The following is a 23,386-nucleotide window of genomic DNA, read 5'->3' on the forward strand; positions in this document are numbered from 1 at the left end:
ATTATGTATCTAAAATGAAAGTTCTTAAACTAGTACGACAGTTGCTATTTATAGACAAACACTGCAAATACACCAAATGTTGTCTCATTAGGAAGTCCAGAGAAGAAAGGGGCATACTGGAGACGAGGCACAGAGCAGGTGGCGAAAGAAGGCCAGTTTATGAGCTAGAGACATAGTGTATGCTGTCATTGCTCCAGGAATCAGCAAGCTGTCAGTTTCTAAGTGCTCAGAGGCATGTGGTATCACTAGGTGTCTCCCAAGGGGAATGAGTGCAAATCAAACAGGCAGATAAAGATAAATCAGCCTGTGTCCCACTAGCTATAAATAACCTGACTTGAGCTCTCACTGGAACACGGAGCACTTCACACCAGCCACTCAGACTGGGATAAGAGCAAACAGAGCAACGGGAATAAGTTAGTGTGTATGAGTATACAATCTTACACAAATGTTTTTCAAATTAACATTAAGCTTCATCAGCTTTGTAACTCTCGCCTGGCAAATTATCTCCTTTTTTTATTTGTATGTAAAGTACCTCATCATGTTTCTATTCCCCTGCGACCGTCACATTACTCAAAGTCTTTCACATTCTCTGTCTCTATCTCCAGCTCCACGACTCCACAACCCTACTCAGGAGTGTCAGAAAATAGCAAGTCAACAAAAGAAAAGGTGCCAGGGGTACCAGCCAAAGTAATCATTCTTGCTTATGAAATGTCAAAGGGCCGAATATTAGGCCATTCCTCTGAAGGACGAGCCACAGTGGAGGAAAACTAAAGGCAGGGCAACTCACTGGCTCTTCGTAAGCTCGATCACTCATTCTCTCAGTAACTACCTATTGAAACAGTAGTGGTAAACAGTAGTGGTAAAGCGCCTGAAAGTTCAGTGCTCCATTTCAAACCACTTACTGTAATAACCTGCAACTGCAATATATAGTGTATACATATATACGCACTGTATTTATTTTAAGAGGTAGAATGATAAAAATAAATATCAGATCCAATAATAGTGATGCGCTGCTCACTTGTTTATTCTCCAAAAGCGTTATCCTCTAGTAGTCTCTACGAGGTGTATTTTTTTGCTGTCTGTTAACCATAAATGGTGCAAGCGTTGTGAGAAAGAAGTGTGTGTATTTCTGAGGGAAGAGTGCTTCAAACGGTGGTTTTATTCCCCGTCTGTCTGAGCTTCTTCATCCATCTCTTCATATTTAGCCCTTGATCTTTTTATAACAGAGGCTTCCTGCCTGGTCTGTTTGATGGATCAATCCATGTACTTTTCAGGTATAACTCAATGTAATTGCTGTCTATTCAACAGAGTTCTGGGGTAATTCAGAGTCAATAACAATCAAAGACGAGTCACTTATTACACAGAACAACTATATGTGTATAAGTAATAAGTCAATTGCTCAGGTTCAGTGTTCTCAACAGGGAGTCCACAAATGTATTACAAGTGGTCTGTGGACATGAATGAAACTATCATTACATTTCTAATAATTATACACTACCATTTGAAAGTTTGGGGGCGGTGAAATTTTTTACAGTGATTTTTAGCAGGCTTCAGTGTAACGTGAGTCTTCAGAAATCATTCAAATATGCTGATTTGGTGCTCAAGAAAACATTTGTTCTTATTATAAATGTTGAAAATAGTTGTAACAGATTTAACTTTTCTATACTGGGGGTTTCTGGGTGAGAGTCTGGGTTGGGGAGTTTAGAGGTGGGATGAAGGAAGGTGGGATGTAGACGTACCTCCAGCACACGTCCACTGATGTATCTGTCGCATGTTTCACACTTTATCCCAAACTGGGCATGGTAGTCTGACTCACAGTAAGGAATGCCATCTCTGCATGCAAATTAAGACTCACATGAATAAACACATTCTTGTACTGTCACCAAAAATAAAATACAGGTGCACGAGTTTCGCAAAACCAGAGAAACCATGAGCTTTTTCTGTCACAAAAGTCCCCAACAGGAGCACTTGCTTATTAGTAAATCAAGTATATATACATATACAGTTGAGGTCAAAAGTTTACATACCCCTCGCAGAATCTGCAAAATGTTGATTATTTTACCAAAATAAGACCAATCATACAAAATGCATGTTATTTTCTATTTAGTACTGACATGAATAAGATAATTCACATAAAAGATATTACATACAGTCTGCAAGAGAAAATAATAGTTGAATTTATAAAAATGACCTTGTTCAAAAGTTTACATACACTTGAATGATCCACAGCTGTGTTTTTTTTTTTTTTTTTTTGGTGATAGGTGTTTATGAGTCCTTTGCTTGTCCTGAACAGTTAAACTGCCTGCTGTTCATCAGAAAAATCCTTTAGGTCCCACAAATTCTTTGGTTTTTCAGCATTTTTGTGTATTTGAACCCTTTCCAACAATGATTGTATGATTTTGAGGATCTTTTCACACTAAGGACAACTGAGGGACTCGTATGCAACTATTACAGAAGGTTCAAACGCTCACTGATGTTTCAGAAGGAAACACAATGCATTAAGAGACAGGAGTGAAAACTTTTGAACAGAATGAAGATGTGTACATTTCTCTTATTTTGCCTAAATATCATATTTTTTCATTTAGTACTGCCCTTCAGGAGCTATGTTTCCCAGAAGACAAAATAAGTTAAATTTACCCTGATCTTCAAATGAAAAACATTTTCAACCCCCGGCTCTTAATGCATCATGTTTCCTTCTGGAGCATTCTGAACCTTCTATAATAGTCGTATATGAGTCCCTCAGTTGTCAGGTCAGTACTAAATAAAAAATAGCATGCATTTTGTATGATCCCTCATATTTTGGTAAAATAATTAACATTTTGCAGATTCTGCAAGGTGTATGTAAACTTCTAATCTTAACTGTAATTTATATACATATATACAAATGATAAAGGCCTATTATTGGAAGCGAATGTGCAAAATATAAGAGAAATTGTCATTAAGTATTTATTAAATTAACAGAGTTAACCTGATTTCAAACACAATAAATAGGTTGCTTTGTGCATCACAATGTGTGGTTGAAAGCAAGCCAGCAGGTCAACAGAAGGCGTGTTCACTCACTTGCTGATGTACTCCCCCGTCAGGACCAGGCCGCAGGTCTGACACCTGAAGCAGCTGACGTGCCACTGTTTCTCTAACGCCAGCAGAGATTGACCCTGTTTAATCTCCTCCTTACAACCTGCACAGTCTAAAAAGAGCCATGAGGAAAGGAAGAGAGGTTATATAATGGACTAAAGGTTCAAAAGTCTTTGCTGTGTCCAGTCAGCCTTGACAGGTATATAAAAAACACATGAAATACAAATCAATACATTGGTATGAAGGTTAAGTTAGCAGACATACACACACACACTTTATTGAGCTGTGTGGGCTGGGTAGGTCAGTATATGATGTATGACCGTAACAGGATTTTGAGCACAGAAAGGTCCTTGCATCATTTGTTTTTATTTGGAGGGTGTTCAGCTATGTTTAGAGTATTTGAGAGCTCGGCTTTCTTTAGTTCACCTCCCCGATCATTTAGGTCAATCTTTACACAGACACGGATGTTAAAATATGCTTTCACTCTTATATTTCAACAATTTATTTCCACCTTTTCCTTGTAGCAGCTGTGATTACAAGTTTAAGAGGAACAGAAGACAGAGCATTCTTGATATGTAGCACCTTTTATGATGAACTTGAAAAACCTGAATATGATTTAGTTGTAATTTAAACAGGTATTTCTAAAAAAAGGGTTTGTCAGACTTTCGGAAACTTAATCTGGTCAAGCTCTGGCACTTAAATTTGATTATTAACACAATGCCAAGACTAATAAGAGGATTTCAAACAGGATGGAACTTAACAGGATGGAAATAAAAAGCTAAAGTTAGCCATTGCCCAGAGAAGGATTGTGCATTTCATAATAAATCCATTTTTGATGTTAGAAGTTACAGCAGGTACCATGGCAAAAATGGCAACATCTAGTAAAATTATTTAAGATTCATATATATATATATATATATATATATATATGTATATATGATGGAAAAGAATGCATAGCAAAAATGACCCAGACATGTTCAGACTCTCTACATTTTTTCAACCAAAGAGCAAACATAGACATGGAGCTCAGACGCTCTTCACCTCTGGCCTTTATAAAAACTTCACAGCATTTTGCCTCTGTTTACCCAGACGCTACACATTTTCTAATCTGTTGAACAGGGGTCTGTTCTCTCCCCTCACAGATATGCAGGTCAATACAGCCATATGGAGGGTTTTAGACTACTGAAAACACTCAAGAGATGGAGAATTATGAATGTGAAAATCCAAACACACACACACACATGCGTACATATGTGATTTACTAGGCTTATTTATCTAGCCTTTTTTTCTTTGTTAGGACTGTTGGCTGATCCTAATCTACACAGACACAAAAACATGTGAACCACATGTTATGCAAATGAATAGGCAAATGTTTAAACTGAAGGATGGGACTCACGACTGGGCCCGTGGATTTTGATTGGCTCATTGGAATTAACCATCTTGAGGGAACACTGCTGACAGACACATTCTTTACCGCTGAACGTCACTCTGTCCCCAATTGGAAAAGGTTTCCTAGAGAGGGAAAAACAGACAGACAGATAGCTAACATGTTATTAAACACAGCACACATGCATAAGTAAAGCAAAGCCTAAAATTAATCCAAATAAAAAATGATCCAGTCAAATAAATCCGGAATGCTTACAAGGAAGACTAAATTACACAGTAGAGAAAAGTTTTGGCGGGACCTCACAATGAATGTATACCTGACCTACACGAACTCAACCAAATAGCTAATATTACAAAAGAAAAGTCAAATGTTAGGTTTCAGTATTTTAAATTGTAATATTACTGTTGTTACTCTATTATGATTAAATTAAAGGGCACCTATTATGCCCCTCTATTATACCCTATTATGTCCCTAGAATGTGTCTGTGAAGTTTCAGCTCAAAATATCCCACAGATAAATTATTATAACATCTGGAAAATGGCATTTGTTGGGCGTGTCTAAAAAAGAACTGTTTTGGTGTGTATCACTTTAAATGCAAATGAGCTACATATTCCCACCCCATCAGAAGAGGGTGTAGCGTATACATCTCTGTTTTGCATGCCTACAGCAATAAACAGTAGGTAGAAGCAACATGACCTGTCAACGACGTGGCTCAATCGACCGAGGCGTGCGACCAACTCGACAGCGCAGTGGGGATGTGTTTGCGAGCACCACCGAACTAAGGGTGCGTTTCCACTACAGTGCCAAATCTGCACTTAGTGCCACTGGCAACGCTGCAACGCCACTGCTTTGGGCAATGTCAAATTTAGGACAAAGCACGCCTTTGAAAACAATGTTTATGCCCTATTTGCATTTCATCTTCTTCTTTTAACAGCAGTTCACAAACTGAGCACTTTATTGGCACCATCTAGGTACAACCTAAAATTCAAAATGATGAAACATAGCCTATAGAGACAGCCCTATAGACATACTGTAGATGAGCAAACACTCATAGATGTAAATGCAGACGTCAAACAGACGTCTCTGTGATGTACCCTGATAGCACACATACATCTTGGAGACGTCTATTTGACGTCTGCAATTACATCTGCAAGATGTATTTTTAAGAGTGTTTGCTCATCTGCAATACGTCTATAGATACATTTCTGATACATTTCTCATCAGATGTCAAACAGACGTCTATTAGATATCTTCAAGATGTTTATGATTTAGAATGTATGTAAAACTGACATCTTACAGACATCTGCCAGATGTTTGTACACAGCAGATGCTTTCCAGATCAAGTGATCTTTAAAGGGGTCATCGGATGCCCATTTACCACAAGCTGATATGATTCTTCAGGGTCTTAATAAAAAGTCTATAATATACTTTGGTTGTGTAAAACAACACCCTTTTTACCTTGTCAAAATGAGCTCTGCAAAAATCATCCCATTCTGAGGGATTGTTCCTTTAAATGCAAATGAGCTCTGTTCGCCCCGCCCCTCTCTACTCTCTGCTGCTCTGAGAGATTGTTTACTTTAGCCGCATTTAGCGTGTTTAGCTGCGAAACTTGCTAACTAGCACGTTATTAGGAAAGGTGTTTGCAGAGAATCAAAAAAAAATACCTTATACTCAATTCTGCCTTAGGTGAAGCTGGATCACGAATGATTTGCGCGAACATAGACGCATTTATGTAGATCGGGAGGCACATTTCCTTCACAAACAAATGTAATCCACTGCATCTTCAGCGGCTCAGATGTCGGGAGTAAATGACGACTACTATGTTCATTATTACATCCAGCAACACAACACCTCAATCACTCAAACAGCGATATTGTTGTCTAACTTACATCCCTGCTCCAGCATCGAAACAATGGAGGTCGGACTGTTACAACTGATCTGAGGTAAGGTGCTCACGTCAATCAACTATTGTGGGAGTGGCCTCTGTTGGTGTGACGCCACACCGTGTCGGCATCAATGCCTCTCGTTTACTTTAAATGGAGTGACATCAAGCATTGCTGAACTGAATTGTGGGTCAGCTGTGTCACTGGCGTTGCTCGCGGCAGAAGTTGAAAACTTTTTAACTTTTCAAACACTAACGCAGATGCTTGAAAATATACTAGTGCAAATATACTAGTGCAGACTATCCAATCATATTTGTGTCGTGGTCCAAACTGGATGTGATTGGCTGTCGTTACTTTAACGGTTGCAACAGCACCAAGCTTCAGACATGGCTTCCGTCAAGCGTCAATGCCTCATGTAAATGCACCGTTATACATTGGCCCTGTTTACACCAGTGAGTTTTCGTTATAAAACGGCTTTTTAAAATGAAAACAATCCTCATCTACACTGCCGTTTTCACTACATTTCAGAATGGATCTCCATCCACACTACACACCCGAAAACGCATGTCAAATGAAAAGTGTGGAAACTATGGCAATGCAGGACTGTCAGTCAGCACTGTGGGCGTGGTCTAAACAATGTGATGTCACATTGCTTAGAGAATCAAAAAGGCATGCCTAGTGAGACTAATTTGGTTTAATGGGGATTAAAAAATAAGGAATGAGTGGAATTTTATCATTGTAGAGTGGTTGTGTTCACACACTGCCAACACACATTTATGTCCAAACACCATGTAAAGTGGATTTTGCATAATAGATGCCCTTTAATGCAGCCTTGGTGAACATGAAAGATTTCTTTGAAAAAACATTTCTAAAAATCATACTGACCTCAAATGTTTGTGTACAACTGTAGTGTAAATGTCTTGTAATGAAATGAACATGAATGGTAATGGTAGCCAACCATATAAGGATTTACTAACAACTGAAAGCAGAACAGCAGGAGGTCTGTGAGAGGAAGCCTGACAGGGTTCAAGTAACATTTAACCCCATATAGAGTTAAGGAAGGCCACATTACCCACAAGCATTAAACACAGACAGAAGCCAGCCTGTAATAATAACCCAGGTCTACCTAAGCACACTGTCTTCCCTTCAGACACAATAAAAGCACAAACACCACTGAAATAACAGGATAAAGTGAGTCATATCACAAAATGACCTGATATAATAAGGGGCAATGTGGACAAGGTGGGATCTCTCCCCACATTAGTTTTACTGGTGAACAATATAGCGTTGCTGAGCCACCAGAAAGTCCAGCAAAATCTAACCTGGACCTGAATGGAAATTCATTGTTGCTTGTACCAAAGGCCTCTGCAAACCACAAATGCCACCATATTCCACTGTATACACAAGCTTACCTCTTGTGTATGGTGAGTAGATGTTTTATGTAGATAAAAGCATGCATTTCTTCAGCACACATGCGCACGTGTCTCGTGACAGCTCGCTTAATCCATTGTGTCCACAGCACTGTTTTATCTGCTTAGTAATCAGCATGACTGGAAGCTTCTACACCACAAGACAAATCCTATTACAGTAGTCTATTCCTCTACTAATGCAGCAATTATAAAACAATCCATTTACATTGAACCATGACCTTGGAGGAGCACCGGCTCTGCCACTTTACAAGATTACAGAACAGGTCCTTTAAAAACAGATCATGCATTATTTCTGTCACTGTTAATATTGATTAGTTTTAACCTTACAAAGAACATTTATAGATAAATGTCACACTTTTGGACATAAACACACACACCAACACACTATTCACTGGGCTATGTGAAGTATGGCATGACAAACTCCCCCACTGTTGAGACCACACACAAAGATGTCTTTGAAATCGAGAGTGAAAGATGACAGGGTAAGTGGGCAGACAACAGAAGCACTTACAGAGCCCGTGTCTGACACATGGGTGGAATAATTTCTTTAGTTCCTTCAGTGTTTTTTCCATGAGAACAGAATCTCTGGATCTATTCTTACTTTTTCATATTCTTCATTCTCTTTTTCTCACTGTGTTTTATTCCTCCTCTTTCACACAACCTACTTTATTCTATATTTATATGTGAAAAGTGTGTGGGCTTCCTCATGAGGCACTGTGCGTGTCTTTCCATGCAGTCTTTACGTGACCTTGGCATTACCGCCACATCGCACTCCCTCCAGACACACACAGCATTGTCAGCTTTTTCTGCTCTTTAAAAATTTACCGTTTTCATGTTTGGCTGCATTTATTCGGTCCACAAACACACTCTTGCAACTCTTTCAGAACATATTATATTGATAACAAGAAATTGCCATAAAATTTGCCATTTTATGTTTGTACATATACAGTTGAGGTCAAACAAGAGGGATTACACAAAATGCATGTTTTTTTTTTATTTAGTACTCACCTGAATAAGTTATTTCACATAAAAGGTGTATACATATAGCCTGCAAAAGAAAATAATAGTTGAATTAAAAAAAATGACCCTGTTAAAAAGCTTACATACACTTGATTCTTAATACTGTGTTGTTAACCTAAATGATTCACAGCTGTTTTCTGTAGTAAAAGTTGCTTCTGAGTCCCTTGTTTGTCCTGAATAGTTAAACTGCCATCTGTTCCTCAGAAACATCCTTAAGGTCTCACAATTTTTTGGGTTTTTCAGCATTTTTGTGTATTTGAGTTCTTTCCAACAATGAGTGTGATTTTGAGATCTATCTTTTCACACGGAGGGACTCATATGCAACTATTACAGAAGGTTCAAACACTTCAGAAGGAAACACAATGCATCAAGAGCCGAGGATTGAAAACTTTCTGAATTTAAAGATCAGGGTAAATTTGACTTATTTTGTCTTCTGGGAAACATGTACGTATCTTCTGCAAAAATATGATAAAGTACACATCTTCATTCTGTTCAAAAGTTTTCACCCCCCACCTCTTAATGAATTGTTTTTCTTTCTGAAGCATTCAGTGAGCATTTGAACCTTCTGTAATAGTTGTCACTAAAACAAAACACCATCACTAAACAAACAAACACAGCTGTGGATCATTCAGGTAACAGCACAGTATTAAGAATCAAGCGTATGTAAACTTTTGAACAATGTTTATAAATTCAACTATTATTTTCTCTTGTGGACTTTATGTAAACATCTTTATGTGAAATATTTTATTCAGGTCAGTAATAAATAAAAAATAACATGCATTTTGTACACCACCTCTTATTTTGGTAAAATAATTAACATTTTGCAGATTCTGCAAGGTGTATGTAAACTTTTGACCCTCAACTGTATGTATATATATTTTATATAAAAGAACGGCATCTTAATTTTTTTGTAGCCTAACAAATGAAGCACTGAGAACGAGCTACCTCGTCATATCAGTGAATTTCAACATGTCCTCAAAATATCAATTAAAGATCCAGAATGCTGTACAGAAATATGAGTTCACCATCAAAGATATTCGATATATTCCTAAGGGCTGTAACGTAACATGAATAATCATTGACAGTGCAACCGGGATGATAGCCCATTAAATCTAGAGCTTGGTTTCCACACAGATGGTTTCAAATATTAAATGTAACATAATCTGGCTCTCCTGTTGACTGTTTACTTCTTGGTCAGGCCGATAAATGTTTAGGTTACTCCTGCCAAGAGCATCCCACTGGGCCATTTAGTAGCCCAATTGGCAATGCAGTCCAACAAAACAATCCCAGTCCTCCATGAAAATGCCTTTTCCTACCCACATAAATTCATCAAGCGCTAACTCTCGCTTTCGGTGTACTAATGAACTACAGGAGGAGGGGCAAGTTATTTAGTGGAACTAATTTCCTGTAGATCAGAGCAGAGCAAACACACTGTAATTACAAATGGGATATAACAGAGACACATTAGCAGCTAAACTCACAGCACTACAGGCCAGCAAAGTGTCCACAAAAACTTAACAAAGAAAAAGAGAGAAAAAGCATATAGGAGCGAGCAGAGGTAAAGTAAAAAAAAAAAGCTTTCCAATGTGAATACTTAAGCAGTAAATGTAGAAAATATCCAGTTGCATTAAACCCATTTTTTACTACAAAACGAAATGGGATTCAAATAACAGTGTTTCAGTGTAGGGCAGACAGATAATGTGTCCCTGCAGGGATGTCTTACAGTACCTCTCATTTTCTTGCTTGTCAGTCTGAGAATAGGCTACACATAAAAGACAAGAGGTGGTGTTTTCCACCGCCGCCTTTAACTTCTTCATTTGCTCCTTTCAGTCTGTGAGGCAAATATTCACCTCTAGCCTCAGCAGCTTCTCCATTTACACTTTTCTTCCCTCTCTGCTTACTTTCTGGGCATTATTGCATATTTTGAGCTTCAAGCCTCAGCCTTCTTCCGCCTTGACTCATGTTACAATATCCTGCTCAGTTCTGCATTGATCGCTCCTTCTACACTTGTGGTATTATACTCTCTAGGGCAATTCAGTCAAGAGAAGAGAAGAGAAAATGCCTACACACAGGATCCAAAATAAACACTCGCCAAGTGGCAAATTCAAGTAAAAATTGGCTTTGACGAGTACATTAAAGTTATTAAATAAAACACAGGGATATTTCACCCATAAATAAAAATTCTGTCATTAATTACTCACCCTCATGTTGTTCCAAACCTGTAAGAGATCTGTTCATCCTCGTTGTTTTCTTTGCGCATAAAAGGTATTATTGTAGCTTCATAAAGTTACGATTAAACCACTGATGTCACATGGACTATTTTAATAATGTCCATACTACCTTTGTGGGCCTTGAATGTTCCAATTGCATTTCTGTCTATGCAGGGTCAGAAAGCTCTTGGATTTCATCAAAAATGTTATAATTTGTGTTCTGAAGGTCTTACGAGTTTGGAACGAAATGAGGGTGAGTAATTAATGACAGAATTTTAATTTTTATATGTACTAGCCCTTTAAACCACAAAAACTATAGTTTGACTGTAGTTTGTTTTAATATCTAAACTAATTTAAAAAAATGTTCATTTTAGGAATATGGATGGACATCAACCCTGACAGTGTATGTTTGCAGAAAAGATTATATACACTACCATTCAAAACATTTGAATGTTTTTTAAAGTAGTCTCTTCTTCTCAACAAACCTGCCTTTATTTGATCCAAAGTACAGAAAAAACAGTACAATATTGAAATATGTTTACTATTTAAAATATCTGTTTTCTGTTTGAATATATTTTAAAATGCAATTTAATCTTGTGATCAAAGCTACATTTTTAACATCATTACTCCAGTCTTCAGTGTCACATGATCCTTCAGAAATCATTCTAATATGCTGATTTGCTGTTTAAGAAACATGTATTAATATTTAAAACAGCTGAATATATTTTTTCAGTTTTCTTTTCTGAATAGAAAGGTCAGCATTTATCTGAAATAAAAAGCTTTTGTAACAAACAATACCCTTCAAAAGCTTGAAGTCAGTTCAACTTATGAACTCTTCTGAATATTACAATAATTTCTGAAGGATCATGTGACTGGAGTAAAGATGCTAAAAATTCAGCTTTGAAATCACAGTAATAAATTACATTTTTAAATATATTAAAATAGAAAACAGTTATTTTAAATAGTAAAAATATTTCAAAATTTTACTGATTTTCCTGTACTTCGGATCAAATAAATGCACTCTTGGTGAGTAAAAGAGACTTCTCTGAAAAAATCTTACTGTTCAAAAACTTTTGACTGATAGTGTATTAAACACTGCTCTACTTGCCCTGCTTTAAGGTCAGGACTGATAAGAGAGAATGTGGCATAAGAAGTCAGCGTTTACTTTCGCCTTCCCACTTTCTGCATGTGGTCCATCAAATCCTTTATATTCAACCTAATTCCTAAACCTTTTTACCCATCACAGATACTGAATTTCTTTCAAGGAACATTACATAAATATGAGCCGTTTTGGAACATCGCTTGGCTGATTAAATTAGAAGACCAGAACTAACTTTAGTATGATTGCTTAGTATATAGGTGAGTGGGGGGAGCATATAGCTGTCAGGAAGTGAATTAATGAGATTCAGTCATCAGCATATTAGTAAATGAGCATCATTTACAAGCATCCCACCAGCACTCCTTCACATGTAATCTGTCTGATCGGTCTATTTCCGTAATCACACTTTAGTAGTCTGTATAGAGGGCTCACCTGCACACGCTGCAGACGAAACAACGTGGATGATATGTGCGGCCCAGTGCAGAGACCACCTCCCCTGAGATAAAGTCCCCACAGCTGTCACACTTTGTGCCGTACAGGCGCTGGTAGTCTGCTGTGCAGATGTACTCGCCACTCTTCTGGAAGAATCCGGAATGTGCCAAATCACAGCCACACACTGGAGGAAAGACAGAGAGAGACAACATGAGATCAACATGAGATTTTATTTATACTACAGGAAAGGACAGGTATGTTACAAGCGAGGACTGAACTTGTGATGCCTATATGGCTCAACACATAGTAATAAGGTTTGCATTTAAGATGAGATTGTTTTTTTAAGCTACTTTCAAGCAGATGTAACAATAAACAGCTACAGACCCAATTAGACTATCTGAGGGCCTTATTTTTGTTGTGCCAAGTTTCTTTTTGAAATGTCTTTGGTGTGTTGATTATAGACTTAGAATTACAAGTGACACATAAACAGCCATTTTTAAATGGCAGTGTTCGTTGAGGGCAATAATGAGCAATGTTATGATAGTTAATGGAAACTAAAACTATAAAAGAGATTTGTTACTTAAATAAAATAAACTGACATTAATACATTTAAATATATATATATATTTAAGCTAGTTGCCAAGACAACATTTCTCACTTTTATTCAGTTTACTTTGATGTATTAAATAACTAAAACTAAAACTGAAATTACACATTCATAAAAACTATACACACTGCCATTCAAATGTTTGGGATAAGCAAGACCTGCATTGTTTTTAAAGAAGTCTACTATGCTCATCAGGTCTGCGTTTATTTGATTAAAAATACAGGAAAAAAAACAGTAATATTGCAAAATGTTAATCCAGTCTTATGTGTCACATGATCCTTCAGAAACCATTATTTGCATTATGCTGGCAACATCTTTTTTCATGATTCTTTGATGAATAAAAAGTAAAAAAAAAAAAAAGCATGTATTCATAACATTTCACATGTTCCAAAAAAATATAACGCAGCACGACTGTTTCCAGCACTGATAATAATAATTTCTAAAGGATCATGTGACACTGAAAACTGGAGTAATGATGCTGAAAATTCAGCTGTGATCACAGGAATAAATTTTAAAAAGATTTAAGGTATATTAAAATAGAAAAACTTTATTTTACATCATAATAATATTTTACAATATTACTTTTTTTTCTGTATTTTTGATCAAATAAAAGCAGCCCTGATTGAGCATAAGAAACTTCTTTAAAAAACATAAAAAATCTTGCTGATCCCAAACTTTCAAATGGCATATTTTAAAAAGCATTATTAAAAAAAAAAAAAAAAAACATTTAAAAAATTAAAACAAAAAATAACATTAATAATATTAATAAAAACCATAATAGTACCTAAAAGATACTGAAATAAAACTGATACTGAGAAGTGTGACAGTTATCATTGGAAAATTAATCAAGAGAAGGCCATACATAATTCATTAGAGATTAATCACGCACATACTTAAAGTTGTGAATTTCAATTATTTTTACAAGGAAAAGGATTGTTCAATCTACTAAACCAAAAACTTCTCAAAATCACACCACACATGAAGTAGCTCGCAAGATTATCATGGAATGAGGATCTGCTTGGCTTCCTGGAGTACTTAAAAGTAATCTGAGGATAATTCTATTAGCACAAAAGAGGAAAAAACACTCCCTGAGCATTTTATTTCAGCTGAGCCTATAAAGTATCTCAATAACAAACATCAAACATACACAAAGCAATATGGTAGTGCCTTCAGTGTCCTCACATTCATGACCACACTGATAATCTGGAATTTAAAATCTAAGACCTAAAACTAAAATAAATAAATAAATAAAACTAGAACAAAGAAATTCATGATTTAAAACGAATCAGAAATATACAAAGTTCTATTTGTAGGTCTATAATCGAATAAGTACATTTGTGACACTGATCACGTGACCTTTGTACAGATGGTCAGATGTTCTTACTTCCACTAAAGCTCAAGATACAGAGCTGAACATCATCATTAGTGTTAACACTAACTTCTGGAGTTCATGCAGCTTAAGCTGTCATTAAAGCGAATGCAAGACAAACCAGGTACTTTAACATTCTGAAATGTATGTACATTTTTAGTTGACGTTTCAATCCAGTTGTTTGATTGCTGATTACTGTATATCATTTGTAATGAAAAAATGAATTCAATTAGACATGGAAAATTGGTTCCTGTTTGGACCCCCTGTCTATCAGGCACTCCACAAAATGTGGAGATGACACAAAGCACAAAGAGAGAGAGGATTGATTGCATACATAAACTGAACTAAAGATGGCTTGGATGCTTGCTGATGTACTTACTTACAGGAAGTGCTGCATTAACAGGAGCAGTGTGAAAATTCTGAGACAACAGCCACACAGGTTTCTCCAACATAATTGCAAACTATAGACTGTACATGTTCTGTAATGTCTTCCATGGGGTACCACGGACTAATAAACAGGCATTATGACAGTAAAAACACACAGATTATGTTATGCTAGATTATGTTATGCCCCGATTTTAAACTTCCAAAATGAACTTCCAAATTTTTTTGTCATTTCGTTCATTTTAGCAAAATCAGCATCACGTGACAGCTCCATAAGATGAACGAACGACTCGAAAAACCTGAAGACTCGAAACAGGTGAACTAATTCCAGCACAGAACCTAATAGGATGTTGCGCATGCGCGACTGAACGAATCACTCCCCGAAATGGCTCGTTCTTCTAGAGTCACTTAAAGATTCGTTCAAAATGAACGAATTGTTCAAGAACAACCCGTGGACGTGCATCCCAGAGCCTGTGCTACACAAGCTTTTGTGCTTAAAAAGTATACAAATTTTTATTTTTCAAAAACAATGACCGATCGTTTTGCTAGGTAAGACCCTTCTTCCTCGGCTGGGATCGTTTAGAGCCCTTTGAAGCTGCATTTAAACGGCATTTTGGAAGTCCAATGAAGTTCATTATATGCAGAAAAATCTTGAAATGTTTTCCTCAAAAACCATCATTTCTTTACGACGGAAGACAGAAAGACATGAACATCTTGGATGACAAAGGGGTGAATAAATTATTTGTAAATTGTTGTTCTGGAAGTGGAGTTCTCCTTTAATCTACTAAACTCAAACTGTAGATACAAATCCTTTACAATGTAGGGATTTTCATGCCTCCCAGTGGCACCCTTGTAGGTTTTGTTAATAATTAGGTGGTAATGGGAAATGGATTTTAGTTTGAGAGGAACATCTTCCTGGGGAAGCAAGTATTATCAGCTTGAATGAACACGCAAACTAACAACATAAAAACATTCAAGTGAAAATGGAAAAAATTTACATTGGCTTGTGAGAAACTTGATTGACTACTTTGAAAATATATAAAGGTAACAGCAAGTAAATATTGCTGATATTATTATATTGTAGCATATTTACTTTAAAATACTGAAAAGATGTGAAATATAAGTGACAAACTGCTGTTTTTGAGGTTTTCAGATGCCAATGTCATGGCATTTACATGCTACTTTAAAAATAGTAAGACATTATTATAGGTTCATGTCCAAAACACTATAACAATACAGTTTTGAAGTACTGACACATATTAGGTGAGAATATCTTTTAAAGGAGAAGTTCACTTCCAGAACAAAAATGTACAGATAATTCACTCGCCCCCTTGTCATCCAAGATGTTAATTTTTTTCTTTCTTCAGTCAATAAGAAATTATGTTTCTTGAGGAAAATATTTCAGGAATGTTCTCCATATAGTGGACTTCAATGGTGCCCCAAAGTTTGAGCTTCCAAAATGCAGTTTAAATGCAGCTTCAAATGGCTCTAAACGATCCCAGCCAAAGAAGAAGGGTCTTATCTAGCGAAACAATCGATCATTTTCAAAACAAATTGACAATTTATATACTTTTTAATCTCAAATGCACATCTTGTCTCATCTCTACGATGCGCATGCATAGTCTGTGTAATCCTTGTTTTCTTCTTCAATGTCAGAATGGTCCTACATTGATGTTTTTCCTTTTTTTGTAAAGGGCATTTGATCTTCTTTGCACATTTACTTCTGCAGCGATGTAGGACAATTTTGAAGTTGGAGGAGAAAATGAGATGGGAGTTTTTTAACACCCAAGATGAACATTTGAGTTTAAAAAGTACATAAACTGTCAATTTTTTTTTTTTTTTTTAGAAAATAACCAGTCGTTTTGCTAGTTAAGACACTTCTTCCTCAGCTGGGATCGTTTAGAGCCCTAAGAAGCTCCATTTAAACTGCATTTTGGAAGTTCAAACTCGCGGGCACCATAGAAATCCACTATATGGAGAGAAATCCTGAAATATTTTCCTCAAAAAACATAATTTCATAATTAGAAATATATGAACATCTTGGATGACAAGGGGGTGAGTAAATTATCTGTAAAATTTTGTTCTGGAAATGAACTTCTCCTTTAAAATGTTTAACATTTTAACATTTATCCAATATATGACAGAAATATTATCTGAGAAACTTGAAAGTACTATAGTAGTAACATAGTACAATGATATTATCAGATGGCAATAGTGAATGATTACCATAGTCACATATCACAGCATTTACACGACCCTTTAAAAATAGTATGACATTATTATAGATACATGTCCAAAACAACACAATTTTGTAAGTATTGACACAAATTAGGTAAGAATATCTTTGGTTTTAAGTCTTTCATATTGTGACAGTCATACTCTTTAACTAACTGAACCCTGGGTGAGATGTGACTCTGCTGCGTGTAGCATGACCATTTCAGCACGCATGCCGGAGATCACATGAATGCATGCCTGTGAATCTCCCTGATCTCAGCAGGACTCATATGGCAAACTGTTACTACATCATACACACACGTGTTCACACACACACTCAGTCTCCCAGCCCTCAGCATCCATCATCCTTGCAATGACAGCTGTTATTGGCTCATGGAATTGGCAATGATTGCCTTTTGCAAAATGCGTCACTGTACTGTAAATCATTAAGTCAAAGTCAAACATCCTCCTAAGTCATCCACATGTCGTCTAAGTCCTGAGTTCTAAGAAGAAAAAAAGTACTTTGAGGGACCTTCTGCTGAGAAACTCAAACACGCCATTAGAAGAAATAACGGCAAACTAGGAGATGAAATCTGATGCTTGCTGATTATGATAACACCTCTGTAATTCTCACTCATTGGCTTCTGACTGATAGAAACCATAAGAATGCAGGAGTGAAAAGACTTTCTCAGAGCTCATCTGTCCTGATGCTATCACAATGTCATTGAACTGCCACTGTGACTATGAATAGCTGCTAGAGCTAGGTAATATATCAGAAATTCACTATACATTTGCACTGATTTTGCTGGTAATATAACATTTTACAACATTGTGAATTTTAAAATGATTTCAATGCATTTTTCATATGGACATTAATTTTCCTAAAGACCATGTCATTACACCCTTCATGACCCTTCTTTTGTCTTGTACGTAAGACAGTATAAAGGGATAATTCATCCATAAATGAAAATTATGTCAATAATTTCTCACCCTAATGTCATTCCAAACCCGTAAGACCTTCGATCATCTTCAGAAAACAAATTAAGATATTTTTGATGAAATTCCGACAGCTTTCTGTGTATACAGCAACGTAACTACCACGTTCAAGGCCCAGAAATGTAGTAAAGACATACAAGAATAAGCTACAAGAATACCTTTTGTGCGCTTGTGCACTTTATTCAGCAATTTCTCTTTTGTGTCAGTCTCCGTCGCACATTCACGAAAGTATCACAGTGAATGTGTTCTGAAGATGAAGGCCTTATGGGTTTGGAACAACATGAGGGTGAGTAATTAATGACAGAATTTGTATTTTTTTTCCCTTTAAGAGATTTTAATGTCTTATTTAAATTTAAGTGATTATGTATATAAGCTTATAAGGTTAAATTAAAGATTATTATGCTGTAAACAGTAATTAGGTGTATATTTTAGGTCATAAAAACAATATTACTGGTAAGCTGTATGACCTTTACTCAACAAAGAAATATGTGAATAGAAGCAAAGTAAAAGAACAAAAGAGACCAAGAGACTTATAAGAATAGTTGGGCGCTAAGACTACTGCGAAACCTTCACTGTGGGCCAGCAGCTTCAACAGAACTGGGATTTCTACAGAAATCTGGAGTCTTTGGCAGTGTAACCACATGTGCAGGGAAATTATAGCCCTGCTGTGAATGTCTGTGTGTGTGTGTGCATAAGATAGACGCTGTGCCAGGCAGCCGCATTTCAGACAACCACAAAACAATGGCATGTTGCTTCAAATGGCCCAACTGGATTGAAACCCTGCAATAAAAGGGAAAACTCTGGAGCACATGACATTTGAAGCTTAATGGAAAATTAGAAAACTCTTAAAAGAAAAAAAAAAAAAAACTCTCAAGGCCTTTTCAACTCAAATAACTTCCAGAGACAGACAGCATTAACATTTCTGCTTCAAAAATACAAAGCATGAACCGTAATACCAAAAACATGACACATGAAACAAATACTATAAAACAGCCAGAAACAAACAAATAAGAGACAGCAGAAACATAAAGTAGGTTCTCACTGGGGAAGTTGCTTTGAAACTGTCAAGTTACTGTGAGCATACTCAAATTTTAATGAGTAAAACAGAAGTTTACAAAAAGTAGCTAACTACAGCAAAGCTACTAAAAACAATATATTTTTAACCCTTGTGCTGTCAAAATTGCTTGTGAATAACTTTCACAAGATTTTCTTTCAAATGACCCATCGCAAACAGCTTGATTGACAGGCGATCTGACCAATCGTAAGGCTGAATCCGCCATTCTGTCCGACAAATAAATCAGACAGGAGAGTAGGTTAACTTTGGTGGTTTTAAAATTGAAGCATTGTGTGTATTGACATCTTTCCACTGTTGAAATAAAATATGTTCTGATGTTCATTCGTGTTTTTTTGTCCTTTATAGGGGTCATCGGATGCAAAGTTCACTTTTACATGTTGTTTGAACATTAATGTGTGTTGGTAGTGTATGTACACATCTACCCTATAATGATAAAAATTCATACAGTGGTTTTTAATGAATAAAAATAAAAATAATATCCCCTTTTTCAAATCGAGCCATTCTTAGATGCCTATCGGTGTGGCGTCACACCGACAGAGGCCGCTCCCATGATAGCTGATTGACATGAGCGTCTTACCTCAGATCAGCTGTAACAGTCCGACCTCCATTGTTTCGATGCGGAGCAGGGATGTAAGTTAGACAAGAATATCTCCGCGATTGAGGTGTTCTGTTGCTGCATGCAGTAATTAAATAATGCAATAGTGGTCGTCATTTACTCCCGACATCTGAGCCACTAAAGACGCAGTGGACTACATTTGTTTGTGAATGGAATGCGCCTCCCGATCTACATATATGCATCTATGTTCACACAAATCATTTGTGATCCAGCTTCACCTACAGCAGAAGTGAGTTTAAGGGGGTTTTTTTTATTTCTTTACAACTGAAGAAAAAAAGGCATCTTGGATGACAAAGGGGTGAGTAAATTATCTGTAAATTTCTGTTCTGGAAGTGAACTAATCCTTTAAAACAATGAGGATTTTTACAAGAATGAACATTGCTCTTACTTAATACCTGAACAGGGAGTTTTTCAGTCTAAAAATATATAAACAGAAAAACACAGTTGAGTTAGAAGTGCACCAATAGTACTTTTTTCTAATTGTCTCCAATTCAAGCACAATATGTGCTACTTCTGACCTTAATGTCAGAGAATAGCTGCTAGAAACGAGGACTCATTATCCCATCTATGATGCTGCTGGCTCATGGAGTTCCCAAACCGACAGCTCTTCACTGAGACATAGCAAAAAGACACGCACGCCAGGCCACGTGGTACTGAGAGAGGGCACGGGCTAAGAGGGTGAGACAGCACGAATGGAGACCCAGAGGGCCCGTGCTTTGTTCTGGAGCTGTGCCTACTTCCTGTATCCCTGACCGCAAGGCAATAATCCAGAACTCAACTGGAAGGATGAAGATGATGAAGCTCCTCAAGGCTCAGCATGAACAATATAACCAGAGGCCTTTTAGAAAGATGAACCGGTCACTGCAGGTCCCTGCAGAGGCGCTGAAAGAACAGATAGAGCAATGACGTTCTTGTGAATTTTCAATCCGTGTGAAAGCACATTTACAGAGACTTTATTAATTATATTTATTTCTGCATAAATGGATTGAGTATCTGGTGGAATGCAAGAACAAAGTATCTATGCCAGTTAATAAAATGGAGAAATTAAAAAAACAAACATCTCCCAAAGTGAGGATTTTATCTCACAGGATTGTGGATGAAAGAATGAGAAAAAAACAACTAAAATATAATTAAGCTAATGCATTTATGATTGACTGAAATGGATTGATCAGACAGATCTAAATGGTTTTTAAATGGACTGGTCAAGTAATTAGTGAAGACCATTTCAGTTCTGATAAAAGGCGCTCAGAACAGCAGCTCATTGGCTGAGAGATTGTTGGGAGGGATGTCCTCTTTCACAGTTGCCATAGGAAACCTAAACCTTCCACGGTTGCCCTAGAGACAGCAGGGTCCCATACAAAACGCCTGAGGTGTGAGACTGCTTATTTGTGTAGCTGCCCAAGTCACTTTTAGACTACATGTAAAGACCATCTTTATGTCACGCGGAAGGCATGAGTAATGTCGATTTTAATAGTAAAGTCTATATCAACTTGGTGTCGTGTGGCTTTCTGCAAGTTGGCTTCAGGATCCTGTTCTGAGGTAGGGTGTGTCTGTTCGGGCTGGTGAAAATTCACTAGGGGTTTTGATGGCTTGGAGGAACTACTGTATATGTTTAAATTAGGAGCATATGGAGCCAGTTTAGCCCTCTTAAATACCAGCTTCACTAAAAACTGTGCGGTACAGAACATTCACTTATATTCACATGATTTCTGAAAGGTTTAGAAAAAATAGTAATGAGTTTTGTAAAAATTCATTAAAAAAAATTAATAAAATAGTCAGAAAGTTAAATCTGAGAGAGAAAAAAACAGTCTTTTTAGGGAGTTATGACAAACGCAATAATTAAAATGTAACTGAAAATATATAATTGATAATGTTTCTCTATAATATTAATATTAACATAATATTTTTTAAACAATACTTGTGACCCTGGACCACAAAACCAGTCCTATCAGTCATTTTTTTTTAAATTTGAGATTTATACATCATATACATCATAAGATTTTCATTGATGTATGGTTTGTTAGTATATGACAACTATTTGAAAATCTAGAATCTGAGGGTGCAAAAAAATAAAAAAATAAATACTGAGAAATCTAAGTACTGAGGAAATCACCTTTAAAGTTGTCCAAATGAAGTTCATAGCAATGCATATTACTAATCAAAAATAAGTTTTGATATATTTATGGTAGGAAATTTACAAAATATCTTCATGGAACATGATCTTTACCTAATATCCTAATGTTTTTTGGCATAATTTAATAATTTGGCCCATACAATGTATTTTTGGCTATTGCTACAAATATACCCGTGCTACTTAAGTCTGGTATTGTGGTCCAGGGTCACATTTCAATAGTTTAATAACCATAATATCATACTTTCACAGTACAAGTGTGTCTTAAATTACCTGATCATCATATTAAAGGGTACTTCACATCAAACACCTTCGCTTAAATCACAATATTATTAAAATAAAAAGAAAATTCCATCATAACTGTCACGTTTGCTTGTTTCAGGCTATAGTTCTGGGAACGTCATTCATATAGAAGCTGTTTCCGAGTCTCATCCTCACTCTCTCCCTTTATTCTCTGTGTTGAGGCATTTGCTCCTCAGAACTGTGGTCATTAAAACAGAACTGATTAAGGACCAGCGGGAGGGATGGCTGATTATGTATTTATCAGCAGCCAACAGATGCAATTAAAATTCCCTTCTTCAGGACTTTCCAGTACCCCGGAACACTCAATACACTCCTATCGCCCCTTCTCCTCCACTCCATGCTTCACCCCTCCAGACTTTTGTTCGTAGGATTTTCTTTTTATCGCATCAAGAGTTACAATTACATTTTATCAACTTTAGTTCCTCAACACATGGCGAGGTGAGTCAGAGAGACAGGTAGACGTCTTTTTCTCTGTCTCACTCTTTCTGTCACTGTTGTCCTTCTCTTTTACTGAAGGAAAAATATTATAATGTTAGTATCCTTCCTAAACAGTGGGGTTCTTAGCAATGCATATTACTAATCAAAAATTAAGTTTTGATATATTTACGGTAGAAAATTTACAAAATATCTTCATGGAACATGATCTTTACTTAATATCATAATGATTTCATACAATGCATTTTTGGCTATTGCTACAAATATACCCGGTTTTGTGGTCCAGTGTCACATGACTTTATACTGCTCAGAAAACTAAAATGGGTTGATATTTGAGACTGTTCTTTTGAAAGATTAATAAAAAAGAGTGAATGAATTTCTCCTATTGTCTTCGACTATGTGAGTATTTAAATGTATATAAAAACCAGTGATCTATATTACGTTATACTACATTATCATCAGCTATTTCAACGTAAGTTTATTTTTGTACCAGTAATGTCACCTGAATAGCTTTGGAGATGCTGCTCTATGATTCACAGCACAGCATGTGGCTCTGTCTGTGACAACGGTCCCCTTGTCTTCCTGCCCACACCTGGTCTACCTACCATGTCGCTTTTCTCCTACCTTGCTGGTGCTAATAGGAAACTCATCAACTGTAATTAATGTGCTGTTTTGACTGAATGAAAGATGGAGTGAGAGTTTAGTGAGAGAAGAGGAAGC

At 36.6% G+C, this 23,386-nt stretch overlaps 1 protein-coding gene across 4 annotated transcripts in view; it reads right to left on the reverse strand.

Moving 5' to 3' along the window:
• ablim3 (actin binding LIM protein family, member 3) overlaps positions 1-23,386 on the reverse strand; it is a 75,324-nt gene that overhangs the window by 28,380 nt on the left and 23,558 nt on the right. For all 4 annotated transcript variants that reach the window (XR_007829068.1, XR_007829070.1, XR_007829069.1 and 1 more), the window contains exons 3-6: positions 12,537-12,720; positions 4,472-4,587; positions 3,061-3,187; positions 1,740-1,833 (exon numbers count right to left, since the gene is read on the reverse strand). Coding sequence is in view for 1 of the 4 variants with exons in the window: in XM_051127720.1 (XP_050983677.1) it covers positions 1,740-1,833; positions 3,061-3,187; positions 4,472-4,587; positions 12,537-12,720 (521 nt within the window). In the remaining 3 variants the exon portion in view is untranslated. The remainder of the gene's footprint in view (positions 1-1,739; positions 1,834-3,060; positions 3,188-4,471; positions 4,588-12,536; positions 12,721-23,386) is intronic.

Source organism: Labeo rohita, chromosome 14, assembly GCF_022985175.1.
Source record: "Labeo rohita strain BAU-BD-2019 chromosome 14, IGBB_LRoh.1.0, whole genome shotgun sequence".
In the NCBI taxonomy this organism is placed as follows: Eukaryota; Metazoa; Chordata; class Actinopteri; order Cypriniformes; family Cyprinidae; genus Labeo; species Labeo rohita.